Below are 17,506 nucleotides of genomic sequence, written 5' to 3' on the forward strand. Positions count from 1 at the left end.
CTAAATACTTAAAATGATTCTACCTCATTAATCCTTCCTCCTTCTAAAGATATTTCATCTTCAACTGCCTACTCCATTCTCATCATCTCTGTCTTTCTTCTATTTATCTTCAGCCCCACCTCGTGTGATATTTCATGCATTCTGGTAGGCGAGCATTACAAATCCTATGGTGTTCTGCTAACAAGGACATCATCATCAGCATACACAAGGTCTGCTAAATTCCTATCACCAATCCAATCCAATCCAATCCTTCCCCACCAGCATATTCAGCATACTCTAGGTCTGCTAAATTCCTATCACTAATCCAGTCCAATCCTTCTCCACTATCTCTGAATGTTCTATGCATTCCAAAATCCATGAGGAGGATAAGCTACATAGATGACTACACACTCCCTTGGAGTACTCCGCTGTTCACTGGAAATTCATTTGACAAGATCCATTAACATTACCTTTGTATTTGCTATGCTTATGAACAGACTTAACCAAATTTACATACTGTATTTATGAGGAATTCCATAATAATGCAGAACTGTCCATAAAATTGGCCAGTGCACACTATCAAAAGCTTTTCATAGTCCACAAATGCCATCAAAAGGGGATTTCTATATTCTACGCATTGTTGTACATGTCTTAAGATGAAAATTTGGTCAGTGCAACTTCTACCTTTTATAAATCCTCCTTGTTTGTATGGCTATAAGAAATATAAATTACTTTAAAAATATGTCATTTGTTCCTATGCATATACCAAGCTTCCATCCTTTAAAATATCAAAACTCACTAATCAGGGGGTTGGAAGTCCTCCTAGAACTAAAGTACAGTAACTGATTCTTTTTTTTTTTTTTTTTTTTTTTTTTTTTTAGAAAATGGCAGTCTCCCTTGTCCAGTACAGGAGTGAAGGAGATGATTCCAGCAACCTCCTATCAGCCATCACAGGGATGAGTAGTCACATAGGAGTGACAGGAACAGGAGAATATGCTGAAACTAATCACACGGGACAAGCACCAGACGACATGCACTATGGGGGAAGAAGCCTTGGCGAGGAGCATTTCAAGGATCAACACAAGGGTCATCGACACTGGGAATACCTGGGGTAAAGTAGCCTTAGCTACCCTCTCCCTCAAAAAGACCAAGGGTCTACCTGTAAAAGCTAAGAAATGCTTGACCTTCCTTAGATAACTTAAGTTTAGCAGTCTTCAAGGAAAAGTTTCCAAGAATAATGCCAGAGAAGACTTACCCTTCCAGATCCTCAAAGAATATGCATGCTTTTAAGGGAGACTATGATCCATAATCAGAAAAATAAGATAACTTCAAACAATTATGCACCTAATTGCAAAATGAATACAACTATCGCTAAATTAAACATAAACCAATGGAGTGCCTAACCTACACTTGCATTACTGCTTTCTTCCATTATGAACACAAAGTCAATAAAAACCATTAAAATTAAAAAGTATGAGCAAAATATTAAACAACCCAGGATAATGCACAACAGTACTACTGTACTTGCCGAGGCTTCAGATAAAATTGAAGAATCTTTGACAAGAAGATAGGTGGGGCTACCTTTACCACAAACACCACCTGTTGTTAAGGTGTGCGACTCGGCTCCGTTAAACATTATTTGGGGTTTACTTTAAATGCTATCTACTTTCTCTTTCTCAACTTATATTTCTTATTTAAGTACCAATTGAATGATAATTCTATACAGTTTTACATTGGAAAGTTTTCTTTGTACTTTAATTTTTATACTGCATATTCTTTATTATTTCATCAATCTACATACAGTATTGTGTTATTTTTTATTGTGTTTTTCATATGTAATTCTTTTCTTTTTCTGCTTAAAGCAAATTTACAAAATGTAAACTGTAAATTCCACATCTTTTCATATCTAAATGATAAAAATTGGTGTATATTAAAAAAGTAAAAACAATTTTTCTTTAAAAATTTCATATTTTGAGAAAATGGACTTCAAAGATTTTGCATTATGTATATGTAAGGGATTTCAGCGTCTATCCTCAAATCCAAAAATATTGCTTCCCATACACACACGTACATGGCTATGTGTACCAAATGTGCACATGAGCAAGACTAGCTAACATAATATATTCCACTGTCTATTATTTTGTTGGCACATTTCATGATTTAACCCTATTTAGTTATGGTCTTAACCTATTTAGCTACTGTCTTAGACACTTTATACATATTTCAGGATAATCATAAAATAATTGTGAATATATAAACAAGTAGACAAAGAAATAAGAACATACATTAAATAGACGTGCAGCAAACTTTAATTAAAGAATCCCATATACTGTACTAGTAATTTATATAATCTATTCCTCAGAAATTAGAGAAAATGGTGGAATTATATCGGAAACGAAAATAATTATCTTTCCCTAAAATAAATAGGCTCTCAGGTAAGAAAAGAATTGCTTGCAGGACTGGATAGTTACAAAACTATATAAAAAGGACTTTATGGCCATAAAACAATTGTTTTCATTAAAATCTTCCAAGCCATAGGTCTTCAATCACCATCCTAAATATCTCATCAAAGATTTCAACAGCCATTTCAGCTCGTCTGAACACATTCCTTATTCTAAAAGACACAAGGTTTGCATTCGCAAGGAAACAAATAAGTATATAAGTATTTTACTGTCAAATGATACAATTTTAATAAAATTTAATATTTCAATATGCTAGTAATCATCATGCCTTAACTATCGATGCCACTATATTCCCAGTATTTAATAAAAAAAAAAATATGTTTTACACTCCCTCTCCACCTAGTCGTTACAATAAATGGGGCAACGGGAGACGCATTAACCAATACTTAAAGGACTCAGGTGTGTATAAACAGAAAAAATAAAAAAATTGTGATTTCTTCCGACACAAACCATCATTCTTTAATAGAAGACTTACTTTTAGGAGGGAGAAGGTCCCTATAGTCAAAATGACTTGTTTACTAACCCAGGAAATGTCAAAAGAAATTTGGTCCTGTAAGGAAGCAAAAGTGATGACTCATGCCAACATCCCAACAGCCTGGCCATGAAGATGTCACAGGAGTTAGGCTTGGTCCCTACCAAGGGATTGATAGGTGGTATTGAAAGAACCTAGCGTATATCCGTAAGGTTATGTTGTCTGAATGTGTGGTCATTCATGGAAAACGGGTTTGCATACATTCTGTTCATCCTCTATCTCATCTAGGAGGATGGGGGAGATACTTCAATGCATACTTTGTTATAAAGTAAAGTTACTTAATACTGAGACTCGTGTGCTTTTAACGTCCGGTCCAGCACATAATGGCACAATTGCTGTACCTCAAGGGCGGGGACGAAGGAAGAGCAAAAAGGCCAGACATTCGTACCTCTCATTATGATAGCAACAGCTATCTTGGAAGAGATGCTTCTTGTCCCGTGAGGGAGCCAGACTTGCTCCCCCAACTTGTCGAGTAGCTAAAAACGGGTTCAAGGGTAAAGATATTCAAGGATTTGTGGATACACTACCATAGATAGTGGGCAGTGAAGGTTGTCTGGTGTTTCCACACTCCTACCCTCAAGACTTGAACCACAGACAGGCTCTTCCTCAAGGCTAGGGTGCCCTCATTCCCTGGATGGACTGTCCATGCTGTCCATAGTTACAGGGTATGAGGATCTGATTGCTTTTGGGGTATCTTCTTCCCCATTCCAGTCATAAGGAACAGTCTCCGCAAGTCGCTTCCTGTAGAGAAAAGATGGATGATTTGAAGCACCAGTCATGAAACCCTGGGTTCTGTCAATGAATCCTTTGGAATGACTTGTTACATACAAAATGCCAGGCAGCTCTCCTACTATCTTTGCTAATGCAAGCAAGAAAACACTCTTCAGGGTCAGATCACTACCTGACACCTTTCTCAAAGAATTGTAAGGGGACCGCTTGAGAGTGCTGAGGACTCAGGTGATGTACCATTACGGGAGTCTGAGTTCTCTTGGAGGGCAGAATTGTTCAAAACTCCTCATAAGCATAGACAATTCCCATGAAGAGAAAAGGTCCGAACCTTTCATTCTGAAAACCTGGCTTAAAGTCGAGCGATATCCTTTCACCGTGGAGACTAAGAGGAACTCCTCTCGATTAAGGTAGATGAGGAAATCAGAATCAATTGCAGAGATACTCTGTCAGAAGTATTCCTCCTTTGACACCAATTACAGAAGATGGCCCATTTTCCTTGTTAGACAGCAGCAGAATATCTTTGCAGATATCTAGACATTTTCCCTCTTCAGTGCAGTGCCTTGCAAAAAGCTTTTCACTCAGAGATGATACTGGATAGTTGCCAGCCGTAAAGTGCAAGGAATAACACTGAGATGTGGTACCTCTGCAAGTGCAGCTACCATTGGGGTAGCTCTCTTGGTACCTCGATAGGAGTATCAGCAGGTCTGGATACTATATGGTATGTGGCTGCTTGGGAGCCAGCAGAGTTACCCTGAGACTCAATATCATTAACAATTTCTCAAGTACAGTTTTTACTTCGCCGTATTTCAGCTCTCGCAGGAGAGCGGAGGAATTACTGTATATACAAATCTGCTAACTGAAGTAATCATAAACATTAGTTCAATAAAATTAGGATACTGTAGAGTATTATCACCAGCTAAGCCACAACCCTAGTTGGAAAACCAGGATGCTACAAGACCAAAGACTCCAACAGAAAAAATAGCCCAGTGATGGAAGAAAATAAGAAAACAGAACAGTGTACACGAGTGTACCCTCAAACAAGAAAATTTTAACCCAGGACAGTAGACGACCATGGTAAAGAGGCTATGGCACTACCCAAAACTAGATAACAATGGCTTGATTTTGTAGTCATCCTGGAAGAGATGCTTACCATAGCTAAAAGTCTTCTTTAGCCTTACGAAGTGGATAATACCTATTGAACAATTACAGAACAGTAGTTAACCCCAGAATTTTTCTGTTACCGCAAGTGTTGTCAGGTGCATGAGGAAAGAGGGTGTATGTGTAGGTAAAGGAAAAATTAGCCATTACCAGAGATGGATTCAATGTAGTACTTTCTTGCCAGTCAAAGGACACAATAACTCTCTAGCGGTAGTATCTCACACCCCTATATTCTAAAGTGACTATGAATTCTGTGACAGCCATTTGGGTGGGGTTTAATCTTACCACCTGCCATTTCTTGTATTACAAACTTGACCTCTTCTGCCATATTTTCTTTAAATAATTGGGCAAATATCCATATTTAATCTTCAAATTCTAATATCAAATTACTAGTACACTGTCCTTTAAAATACTAATTCAGCTGGAGAGGCAGGTCTGCACGTGGTCAATGACAAAGATTACATGAAGTCAGTACTAGTTTATAACTAAGCATATGGTTAATTATTCTCTCGTCGCACCATCCGTTAGGATGACTAGGCATCATACGGGATGGAAAGTTGAGAAAATGGGAGAGAGTGGGAAAAAATTGTGTTTTTTTAATTAGGAGGTCGCGAAGCCTGTAACTTACATGTTAAAAGCATGAAGACTAGCAAGTAAGATTCATTGAAATAATAAGGAAGGTGATAATAAAAAGCAACTATCATTATGATGAACATCACTAATAATAACTATGTATAACAGCTTAGCTTCTACTGTGAAGCACTTTTCATTAAAAGGTAAACCATTTACTATAAAATATGTGATAAGACTGATGCGATAAATGTTATGTTAACAGCATCAAATTACCATAATACTAGATTGACAGGAAAGCTTTGTCAAAACATTTATTATTCTACGAATGTAATATTCATAAAGACTAGTAGCTAAACCTAAGCAAATAAGCACAATAAAATAATCCTACTGTAAATAAAGAAAATACATTATTAACATTACATTTTAATGTTTAAACTATTTTATTATTGACTCACCTGTGCTATTAGCTTATCTCTATTTTCTTCTGCCCACTGAAGTGCTGGAGTAAGATTCCTATCCTTTAGTGCAGCCAAAATTCTATTTAACTCAAAATATGGTTCGCGTGACTCATCTTGTAGACTTAAGCCAGTCTCCTGTTGAAATACAGTATAAAAAATTATTTAAAACAATTAGAAATTTTCCTAGTTTTACAAAAGGCATCTTTAGAATAGGAATATGTCTCTTCTGCAGCACTGGAATTACCATTGAATTGTGAACAAGGTAGTTAGTATTGACAGGTGGTATGAAGCCACTGACCCACCTGTCAAAGAATAGCCACGTTTGTCCTTAGGCCTCAGACCTAGAGGGATAATTGAAGGGTTAATTTAAATCTAAAAACTCAGGTTTGTATAGCAAGGAAAAATACAAATTATTTTAGAATTTGCTATTTGTTCCTGTGCGTATAGAAAACTTTCTTCCCTTAAAATTTGAAGACTCACTAGTTGGTGGGAGCTTCCTCCCACCAATGAGTGAGTGTTCATTTCCTGGTCTCGTATGGGAGCAAGGAAGGTGACTTCAACAACCTCTTTAAAGGCAATCATGGGGATGTAGAAGCATTTAGGACCTCAGCCAGTATATACACTGGCTTAAAATGAAACCAGCACTAGGACATGTAAAACATATCTCACTAACAGAAAGATGACAACAACAATGTCAAACCTGGCACACCAAGAGAAATGTTTAGTAAATCAATCCATCCTCCCCTTTACAAGGAGAATGGAATAGTTGCTCATCATGAAATGCCTACAGCTGTTGCATCCTCTTGAGAGGAGAACAAGAAAAGCCAGTCATTCTATCTTTAAGGAGGAGGAATCCAAACTCTACTATGGAGCTTTTTTAGCAAAAGCAAGTGATTTAGTCAAGAAATCTGCTGAAAAGGGCTCTAGCTGGAGATAAACATTCTCTACAGCCCCCAATGTAGTCTTATAACCTACCAGAGAGCTAGCAAAGCAGGACACCACTCAACTTTGGGTCATCCCTTTGTATCCCACAGGGAGGGGGCATTGCCTGCCGCAGTTATATATCAGATGTACAGTATTTGCCATAGCAAGCTCATTGTCAAGATACCCAAGTGTTGGGGGAAACAGTTATCGATGATCTTTGTTACTCCCTCCCAGAAAGGGAAGTGGTTTCTAGGGCAACATAAACACTACCCTTATTTGGCATATGGTGCTAGTGACTGGTGTAAGTGGGAATGCTTACCTGCAATCAATGCTGTAGTGAAAGCTGTCACAAAAGCTCATTTTACTGCTTGACTGACCACAAAGGAATTGGTCAGAATGTGACCTCAGTTACTCCCTCCTAATGAAGAGCAGCAGCTCTCTAAAGACATGAATGCCCTTCCTATCATGGCAAGAATGGGGAAGGTGGCGAAATGTCTCGCCTTCGCATGGCCTATGGAGCTGGTTTGATCCCGGCCTGATCCAAGAAGAAATCAGTCAAAGGAAGAGACCCGATACTCCCTCTTGAAGAGGGAGACCAGCTTCCCAAGGGCCAAGATATTCCTCATATGTCATGACAGTAATGAAAAAGGTAGGAGCAATGGTCATTTATACCTGGTCTGCAGAGCTACCAAACCAAACCTTAAGGCAACAGACAGTGAGTGAGATATGTCAGTCCCTCTCAAAGGAGAAGAGCACACACTAGAGAGTAACTGGCAACTTTTTATGAGACCTCTGGCACCTCTACTTCTGATTATTTTTCCTGCTGAAAATTGTCTGAAGAGTGAGCCAACTTATCCTTACCAACAGTTCTTCCTTGTCACTAAGAGTGATTCAGCAGTTCCCACTGATCGGGAAATGATGTGCTACCTCTATGATACGAGTATAAGGAAAAATTCCCAATCCAACAGCAGTCCCAGGTTTTCATCCTTTGCCTGAGCATTAGATAAGACTCTCCTCAATCACGATCTTCAGAGAGTAATAAGAGAGAGTAGTCTCAATCTTATCCTGGACGGATTCCAAAGATGTCATTCCTAGAGGCATAAGCTTTACACTCGGGTAGACACATATTTGAACGCCTGAAAAACAAAAGAGGCGCTTTCAGAATGTGTGCAAACACTTCAAGTCCCTTGAGTCACCATAAACATGAAGTTTTCCTCTCTGGAGGCTGAGTACAGAGCTAAAGTTCCAGCTGAACAAGATTGATAAGTGCTGGTTTGGCCAAGAGTAATAGATTCGTACTCCGTACTTGTGACGATCCATGAAGTGCTGAAGGGAGAGGACGTTGCTATGGCTTGCAGGAGGTTCCCTGTGGATGAGATGCCCTTGAGATGTAAGGTATGCCACAGTGTCCTTAGGGCAGTCTTTAGCAGCGTCGTCGTCTGGAAATACATTGTTGGACTCCCTCCAAGAAGGACAGGGACTATCTGTTTCTTTCAAAGTAATGAAGCCAGCAGCAAGTTTGGTCTGAATATAGTTACACACTTGAACATGTACTAATTAAAAGGCTTTGAGATGTAAACAAAGTTGTCAAAGGTAGCCTATGTTATCCTTCATATGTACTCCATTATTTATTGTATATTTTATGTTCATGCTTTGTATACTACATGTATCTACTAGCCTAATCTTATAAAATATTTTTCTATGCAAGTTTTATTTATAGTTGTTTGAAGTGAAGACCGATGTAAGATTGTATAAAACGGCGTAACAACATTCTTATATCTGTAATTAATATTTAAGCATAAGTGACGTAAAGTCAGAACTAATGCATGTTGAACCAATGTAAAGAGAGTTATTACTTTTAAGGAAAGATCAAACAGTCAAGAGAGCAGTCACAATGGTACATCTGTACAAGTTCCAGCCAAAAATGAGAGTGGGTATTTTGAGACAGGTGGAAAGTCCTTCTCCTCGCATCACCTGTCATTACCAACTATCCCGTTAACAATTCATTGACACTTTCATCACTGCTTAAGAGATATCACAATTTTGAAGGATCAATTTAGTTCTGGGGTTATCATCAAGCTATTTCTTATTACATAAGATTGATTTTGTCAGGGCATTTTCAAGAAAAGCTGTGTATATCATACAGAGGAAGCAGTAGCTTACACTAATTTTCTTTATTCTCTACAATCAAAGTGAAAATTTATGTCATCAGAATTTGAAAGTTTGACAAGTGGACAGTGAATTTTGTCACTGGAATCTAAAATGGTTAAAACTAAACCTGAAAGAGAAATGTTATTAGATTACTAAATCATCATCCTACTACAGTACGATATTTGATACAACTGCGGACAAACTACATATCTGGCTGAAGGGGCGTGGCTGTAAATACAAGGTCATGGGAGAAAATAAATCTTCAATATTGTAACTATTACAATGAGGTACCTCTTTCCTTCTGAGACAGTTTCCAAAATTCTACTTCCTACTTACGGAAGTGAAGTTTAATACTAATACTATAGAAACATTGAGAGGCTAGATAATCTTTGGAGATCTCCCCACAACTGAATTATCATATTTTTCTTTAAAAAAAAAAAATTAGTAGGTTCAACACATTTTGAACATAACAGGCTATGTAAGGTAATATGTATCAAACAGAGAAGTTACAGAAATACATCTTTTCTAAATCCTGCTAAATCTAAAGATTTCTCTGATATATCACAGTAGCATACAGTTTTAGCTCACACTTATATGATATCTAAAACCTTAATTGATTTTCAAAGAAGCAATTCAAAACATACCTTTATGTGTTCTTCGGCAATGTCTAGTAGACCCTCACGGAAGAAGTGCTGACATATAACTTCATTGATAAGATTCTGCTTTTCACCACTGAAGACCGAGTCATTGTTTATGCAACCAAAATCTGCAGTAAAATTCTGAAAAAAATTTACATTAAATTTTTTTTTATTAACCATTGTGTCCAATCCCATTGCAAATTTGCAAAATCTATCATTTCCTTGCCTACTACAGATTTATCCAAATTAAATGATCACCCTCTCTTGATTTTATTGCCAAAGACATTTAGTCTTTAATACTTTACCTATAAATAGAAGCCCACCTTTTCTATATAATAATATTTTTCTTTATATGATGAAGAAAATCCTGAAAAAGATCACATTGTAACAAAAAATTAAACGATAAGAAAGCGAATACTGTATATCTACATGTGTGAATACATCTGGAAGAAATTTTAAAAATCACAATTTTGAAAAACAAATTGCATTTTTCCTATGAGTATGCAAACCTCAAGACTTATATATAGGAGTATCTTAGTGACAGCTGGATCGGTTACTGAGTTTGTTCACAAGATAGTTAAGTAACAGTATGCAAGTAAAGATAGACGAGAAAATGACAAATTCGAAGATAACTTGTATTTTTCCTAACCATACAAACCTTAGCTATTTACATTGGGTTTACCTTTTAGCGCAGCTGAAATGACGAGCCAATAGTTTTAATTTTAACGAGGGTTAATTACCCCCGCGCTAGTTAGCGGGGGGTAGGGGAAGGGTAGCTTGCTACCCCTCCCCCCCCCCCCCCCACACACACACCGGTGACTTGCTTCACTTTCACTTAGAGGTAGGACTTGACTTGGGGGTCAGGGATGGCGGGCACATATGTGTAAATAGCTAAGGTTTGTATGGTTAGGAAAAATACAAATTATCTTCAAATTTGTCATTTGTTCCGTAACCGAAATACAAACCACGCTATTTACATTGGGTGACTTACCCCTTAGGAAGGGTGGAAAGTCCCCAGCCTTACTGACTTCGGCTTGCCCGGGGGCTCGATCCCTCAGTGAGCAGCACTAGAGAAAGGGAGCCCCTGTACCTCACAAGTTCCTAGCATCGCTAGGAACAAGTGGCCTACATAAGCAGTGTGTGGAGGAGTGTGTGACTCGTCCAATGAAGTTGACCTTGAGACCTTCAGATAGGAATTCTAGGATAGGACGTTCCCAATACCACCTCGTCAGGGTATGGGAGACGCAACAGTATTAAGCTTAATACTAGGAGCACAAAGAAGCATGGGTTACCTGCTGAGGTCGAGGTCAGCTATGCGAGGACCAGGATGCTGCTTCCCCAAGAGAGGGGAGAATGAAGAAAGAAGTAAGGGTCAGACATACTCTTTCATTCACGCAGACTATGACCGGGTAACAACGCCCTCAACCTACTGCTACTTGTCCAAAAAGGAGCCTGAGGTTAGACCAGCTGTTGTGCAGCCACCACAGGGCCGATAGAAAACGTATCGAGGCTCCTGTGGGTCACGTCTTGCAGGTAGTGGGCTGTGAAGGTCGTCTGACGCTTCCAGACCCCAGCTTGAAGTACCTGCGTCACAGAGAAGTTTCTCTTGAAGGCCAGGGATGTAGCAATACCCCTGACATTGTGGGCCCGAGGGTGACGTGACGGAGGAGGGTCAGGATTCAAGGCATGGTGGATAACCCTTCAAATCCAAGCTGAAATGGTGTTCCTGGTGACCCTCCTCTTAGTCCTGCCTGTGCTTACAAACAAAGCTCGCACTTGAGGACGGACTGCAGCCATTCTCTTCAAGTAGTGCCTCAGACACCTCACTGGACATAGTAGCAGCTGGTCTGGGTCGCTTGTTACAGAACGGAGACTCGCGATCCTGAAAGAGTCGAAGCGAGGATCCGGCACCCCAGGATTCTGAGTCTTGGCAACAAACTCAGGGACGAACCTGAACGTTACCTCCCCCCATCCCCTTGAATGGGCGATGTCGTACGAGAGACCATGAAGTTCACTAACCCGCTTGGCCGAAGCCAAAGCGAGTAGGAAAGCCGTCTTCCAAGACAGGTGGCGATCGGAGGCCTGGCGTAATGGTTCGAAGGGAGGTCTCTTAAGAGACCTGAGGACTCGAACCACGTTCCAAGGAGGATGTCTCACTTCCGACTGGGGGCAGGTAAGCTCATAGCTACGTATGAGTAAAGAGAGTTCTAGCGATGAAGAAATATCCACGCCCTTCAGTCTGAAGGCCTAGCTTAAGGCTGAGCGATAGCCTTTCACTGCCAAGACAGAAAGGTGCATTTCTTCCCGCAGATAAACGAGGAAGTCCGCTATTGCTGGAATAGTGGCATCGAGTGGAGAGATACCCCTTCCACGACACCAGCCACAAAAGACTCTCCACTTTGCTTGGTAGACTCCCTCAGAGGACCTTCGCAGGTACCGAGACATTCTCTCCGCAACCTGTTGCGAAAAGCCTCTCTCCGCGAGGAGACGCTGGATAGTCTCCAAGCGTGAAGCCGAAGCGAGGCTACGGCCCTGTGAGGGACGCCGGAGTGGGGTTGTCCGAGAAGCTCGTATCGTGGAGGAAGCTCCCTCGGGAGCTGCAGAAGGTCCAGAAACCATTCCGCGTGATGCCATAGCGGAGCTACCAGAGTCATCGAACAGTTGACCGATAGTCTGGTCCTGTTGAGCACCCTTCTCATCAGACAGAACGGTGGGAAGGCGTACACGTCGATGTTGTCCCACCGTTGCTGGAGAGCATCTTGCCAGAGTGCCTTGGGGTCCGGGACTGGGGAGCAGTACAGGGGCAGCTTGAAGTTCAAAGCTGTCGCGAACAAGTCCACAGTCGGGGAACCCCACAAAGTCAGGACTTTGTTGGCTATCTGAGGATCCAAAGACCACTGGGTACTCACTATCTGCGAGGCCCTGCTCAGACTGTCGGCGAGCACATTCCTCTTGCCAGGAATGAAGCGAGTTGATAGTGTTATCAAGTGGATTTCGGTCCACCTCAGAGTCTCTACTGCAAGATGGGATAGCTGCTGCGAAAAAGTGCCTCCCTGCTTGTTGATATAAGCCACTACCGTGGTGTTGTCGCTCATCACCACCACGGAGTGACCCACCACGGAGTGACCCGCCAGGGACCGTTGGAACTGCTGAAGAGCCAGAAAGACGGCCTTCAATTCTAGCAGGTTGATGTGTAGGCACTTTTCTGATTCTGACCAAAGGCCTGAGGCCCTCTGGTTCAGAACGTGCGGCCCCCACCCTTCTTTTGACGCATCCGAAAACAGAGTCAATTCCGGGGGAAGGACGAGAAGACTCACTCCCTTTCGTAGGTTCTCGTCGACCTGTTCCAGAGACCCCATTGGGATCAGAATGTCCGGGGAATCGGATCCTTGATTCTACCGGGACTTGAGCCGCCATTGAAGGATCTCATCCTGAGGCGGCTGTTTGGAACCAGATGAGCCAGGGAGGATAGGTGACCTAAGAGACGCAACCACGATTGGGCGGGGAGTTCTTCTCGCCTGAGGAAGGGTTCCGCCACCCTCCTCAGCCTTGCTATCCGGTCGTCTGATGGAAAGGCTTTGTGGAGATTGGTGTCTATTAGCATGCCTAGATAAAACAGTCGTTGGGACGGCTGCAGAGAGGACTTCTCGAGGTTTACCACGATCCCCAGATCCTGGCAAAGATCCAGAAGCCTGTCTCGGTGCCGAAGAAGGGTCGACTCCGAGTCTGCTAGGATCAGCCAATCGTCCAGATAACGAAGGAGACGAATGCCGTTCCTGTGCGCCCAAGATGAAATCAGGGTGAACACTCTGGTGAACACATGAGGAGCTGTGGAGAGACCGAAACACAGCACCTTGAACTGGTAGATCTTGTCGTCTAGGCAAAATCTCAGGTACTTCCTGGAAGACGGATGGATTGGGATCTGAAAGTACGCGTCCTTTAGATCCAGTGTGCACATGAAGTCTTGTGGTCTCACCGCAAGTCTGACCGTGTCTGCTGTCTCCATGCTGAACCAGGTTTGCTTGACAAACCCGTTCAGAGCTGAGAGGTTGATGACAGGTCTCCAGCCTCCAGTAGCCTTCTTTACAAGAAAGAGTCGACTGAAGAAGCCTGGGGAGCCGTCGACGACCTCCTGGAAAGTACCCTTCTCGAGCATGGTCTCGACTTCGGCCTGAAGGGCCAGCCCCTTTGCCGATCCCGTGGCATAGGAGCTCAACGACACTGGATTCGCTGTCAGGGGAGGTTGAGATGTTATGAACGGGATGCGATAGCCTTGGCCGATCACTGAGACCATCCAAGCATCGGCCCCGTGTTGCTGCCACCTGCGGACGCAAAGCTGAAGGCATCCCTCCACAGGTGGACACGCAGGGGGACTGCCACCCCTAGGGCTTGCGGCCGTGGCCGCCACCCCTAGGAGTCTTGCCTCCCCTGGAGGACTTACCGCCCCTCTTGACCTTGGCTGGAAAGGGCTGGGGCTTAGACACCACCTTCTTAACTGCTGGTGCCTGCTTTGGAGCCTTACGAGGCTGCTGCTGCTGTTGCGGCGGAGCTGGAGGCTTATAGGGCCGAGCTGTAAGGGCCCTATGGAGGAGGGAGTCCGTGCTGGATTTCCTCCACCTCTCAGCCGTTCGCTCCATGTCTTGAGGCTCAAACAGGTTCTCCCCCAGAAGGGAAGCATGTCAGAGCCTACACACATTCACGGCGGGGACCTTCGGATGGAATCTCTCGGACACAGCATCGCGACGCTTCAACACCGAGTTGGCCCACAGGGTGGTAACCTGGTGCGCCAAAAACTCGATGGAGCGGGTGCCCGAGAGCAAGAAGGTCTCCAGGGCCTTCCTATTGGTCTCCTTGGACAAGTCCTCCGAGCACAATAGGATGCCCAGAGATCCTAGCCAAAAGTCCAGCCACGAAGTGGCCTGCATGGCACACTTAGCGACCTTCTCGTGGCTAAGGATCTCTGCCGCCGAGAACGAAACCTGCCGGGCAGAGAGCTTCTCAAAGGGAACTCCCTTCGCCAGCTCCTCCACAGAGTGATGGAGAGGAAGAGCGAGGCTGGACTCACCCAGAATCTCGAAATACCTCCTCTGCTGAAGACGAGGAGGAGGGATGAGCTTGTTCCCGGCAGAGGAACGACTGGAGGAGGCAAGAATCGCGAGCTGAGCGTTGGCACTCTTCAGACCCCGAGACCAGGGCAGAGCCGCACTGGACTTAGGGGCCTTCCGAACGTCAAACACTTCATCTAAGATAGTGTCTTTGCCTTCACGGGGGGTGATGACTGGATCCATAAGCCCGTTAAGTTGCCTTATCAGGCTTAGGACCTGCCAGAAGGCATGTTCGGATTCCTGCTGATCTCCTCCCTGCGAGCTGGCAGCTAAGTCTCCTGTCCCAGGGATCTCTTCCTGGGGTGAAGCGTGGACGTTCCCCTGGGGAGCCGTGGGCTCCTGGCGAATCCTCGAAGATGACTTCGGGATGGTCTTGGAGTCCTTGGATTCCCTCCTGGGAGGGATACAGGATCCCAACAAAGAGGTTCGAGGAGCCCCTTCCTCACGAGACGATTCTCCTCCATGAAGCGAAGTCTCCCCCCTTGGTGCCGAGGGGAAGACTACCGCTTCACTGGACTCACCCGAGGATGGAAAGGCCTCGTCCACGGGAGAAGGAGAAAGCACTCGAGTAGGAGAAGGGGGCTTCGCGACAGACCTCTTGGGAACCAACTTCGCCCTGGGGGAAGTCACCACGAAGTCCACTCCTCTCTTTCTCTTCAGCGTAGGAGACACACCCGTTGGTTTGTTACCCTGGTCGGCGAATGCTGGCTTCATAACCCTTACTAACGCCCGCGCCAGGGGACCAAACCAAGTCTGTTGCTCCAAGGACACAGAGTCCGAAATCCTCGCTAAAGGGAAAGGGATCGGGCGATCCTTTGGAGTGGACACCACAGTACCTGCCTGAAAAGGTGGGGAAGAATGATGCACTAACCTCTCCTCAGTATTATCATTGTCCTGCACTACAATCCTGTGTTTGGGTGGAGGCGATCCTGAGCGTTGTCTAGGAACATGCGTTCCTGCTGCTACCACCGGCTGCAAAATTCGCCGCGAACGATGGTCGCGCGGGTGAGCGATCACGCTGGCGTGCAGGTGGATGATCGCGCAGGCGAGCGGTCGCGCGGGCACGCAGGCGAATGATCGCGCGGGCGCTCAGGCGAGCGGTCGCGCAGGCGAGTGGGCGCGAGGGTGTACAGGTGAATGAGCGCGTGTCCGAGTCGGCGACGAAAGCGTTGGCGCGATGGCGAGGAAACGCGCTGCCCGGGCAGCGTGGGCGAGGAAGATCGCTGGCGATGTAGATCAACAGGCGAGGAAGATCGCTGGCGATGTAGATCAACAGGCGATCGGTGGTGAGCTGGCGAGCGCTGACGCGCAGGTGGGCAATGGCGCGTTGTCGCATGGTGACGCGTTGGCGAGTGATAGTGCGCAGCACGCGCAGGTGAGTGATCGCACGATGGCGAGCTAATAGATGGCGAACCATGTCCCTTTAGAACCTCTGGCCGACAAAGCGTAGGAGAACGCGGGCGCGCAGGTTGTAAATCACGCGGGCGATCCGGAGATCGCCGATAATCAGTTGATCGCTGACGCGTAGGAGAACGCTGATGAATAGGCGATACTAAAATCGCCTGTGCGCGCTGGTGAGCAGGTGATCGCCGGCGCGAAGGTGATCGTTGACGCGTAGGAGAACGCTGATGAATAGGCGATACTAAAATCGCCTGTGCGCGCTGGCAAGCAGGTGAACGCTGGCGAGCAGGTGATCGCTGGCGAGCAGGAGATCTCTGGCGAGCAGGAGGGCGACGCGTGAGATCCTGTGAAGGAACAGGTGGCGTGGCGCGTTCACGAACAGGAACAGGAAGATCGCAGGCGCGTGGGCGAACATGTGCTTTTGACACACGCGCTGGAGAACGCGAACGTTGTTGCGTAGACACAGGATGAGAGAGCTCAGTAGACTGATGGCACGCAGGGAGTTCAACAGGAACTGCAGGATGGTCAGAGACCACAGGGCGATGATCCTCAAAAGAGCGCTGACGAGCAGGAGAGCACTGACGAGGAGGGCGAACATCAGGAGAGCGCTGACGAACAGGTGAGCGCCGACGAGCAGGAGAGCATTGACGAGCAGGAGAATCCCTTTGCCCCGAAGGGACCATTGCCCGTCGGGTGACGAGTTCCCCAGAAGGTGAAGATCTAGCAGGAGTTGGAGAACGGTCTGCAGAGAGGTCCAAAGGAGCAGGAGCTGTAGGCTGAGTAAGACGAGGAGAGTCCCCTTTGGAGGAAGAAGATCCAAAAAGGCGCCTCTTGACGCCCCTATAAGGGGAAGGGAGGCCCTTGCGACACAGCGGACGGTAAGCCTTACGGCGGAGGCGGCCACGGGGAAGATCATCAGGACCATCGGTCCTCCGAAGGGGAGTCTCAGTCAAAGCACTTCCCTTAGAAGGAAGCTGAACAGCAGAAGAGCCAGTAGGACTCACTTCCCCCTTCGAAGGATGTACGGAAGGGGGAGGAGAGCCATCAGCACCATCATCCTCAACTGCACCTGCAGAGGATTGCCCAGCCATGTCGGAGGCGTCTGCCACCACGACGTCGACGATAGACAGAGGGTCTACCTCTGCTACCGCTGGCGACTGCTTAACGGCGGCCCCCAACGAGACAAGGTCAATCAAGGCGACCCTGGAGGGCAAGCCCTTAAGCCCAAGGGAAGCCCAAATCTGTAAGAGATCATCATTAGACAAGGAGTTATCAATGGCCTCCCCCGGAGGAGGAGGGGGAACTGCCCCGCTATGGGAGGCGACGCCCTCTCCCCCCACCCAAGGTCGGGAAACAGAACTACGGCCTGCGCTACCACTCGGATGACTCTCCTTAG

At 45.1% G+C, this 17,506-nt stretch overlaps 1 protein-coding gene across 1 annotated transcript in view; it reads right to left on the reverse strand.

Annotated features, from left to right (window-relative positions):
- The window catches only part of LOC137648558 (E3 ubiquitin-protein ligase RMND5A-like), a 75,380-nt gene that overhangs the window by 23,224 nt on the left and 34,650 nt on the right, over positions 1 to 17,506 (reverse strand). Inside the window, exons 3-4 of the mRNA XM_068381475.1 lie at positions 9,611 to 9,745; positions 5,889 to 6,026 (exon numbers count right to left, since the gene is read on the reverse strand). Of these exons, the coding sequence (XP_068237576.1) occupies positions 5,889 to 6,026; positions 9,611 to 9,745 (273 nt within the window). The remainder of the gene's footprint in view (positions 1 to 5,888; positions 6,027 to 9,610; positions 9,746 to 17,506) is intronic.

Source organism: Palaemon carinicauda, chromosome 1, assembly GCF_036898095.1.
Source record: "Palaemon carinicauda isolate YSFRI2023 chromosome 1, ASM3689809v2, whole genome shotgun sequence".
Classification (NCBI taxonomy): Eukaryota; Metazoa; Arthropoda; class Malacostraca; order Decapoda; family Palaemonidae; genus Palaemon; species Palaemon carinicauda.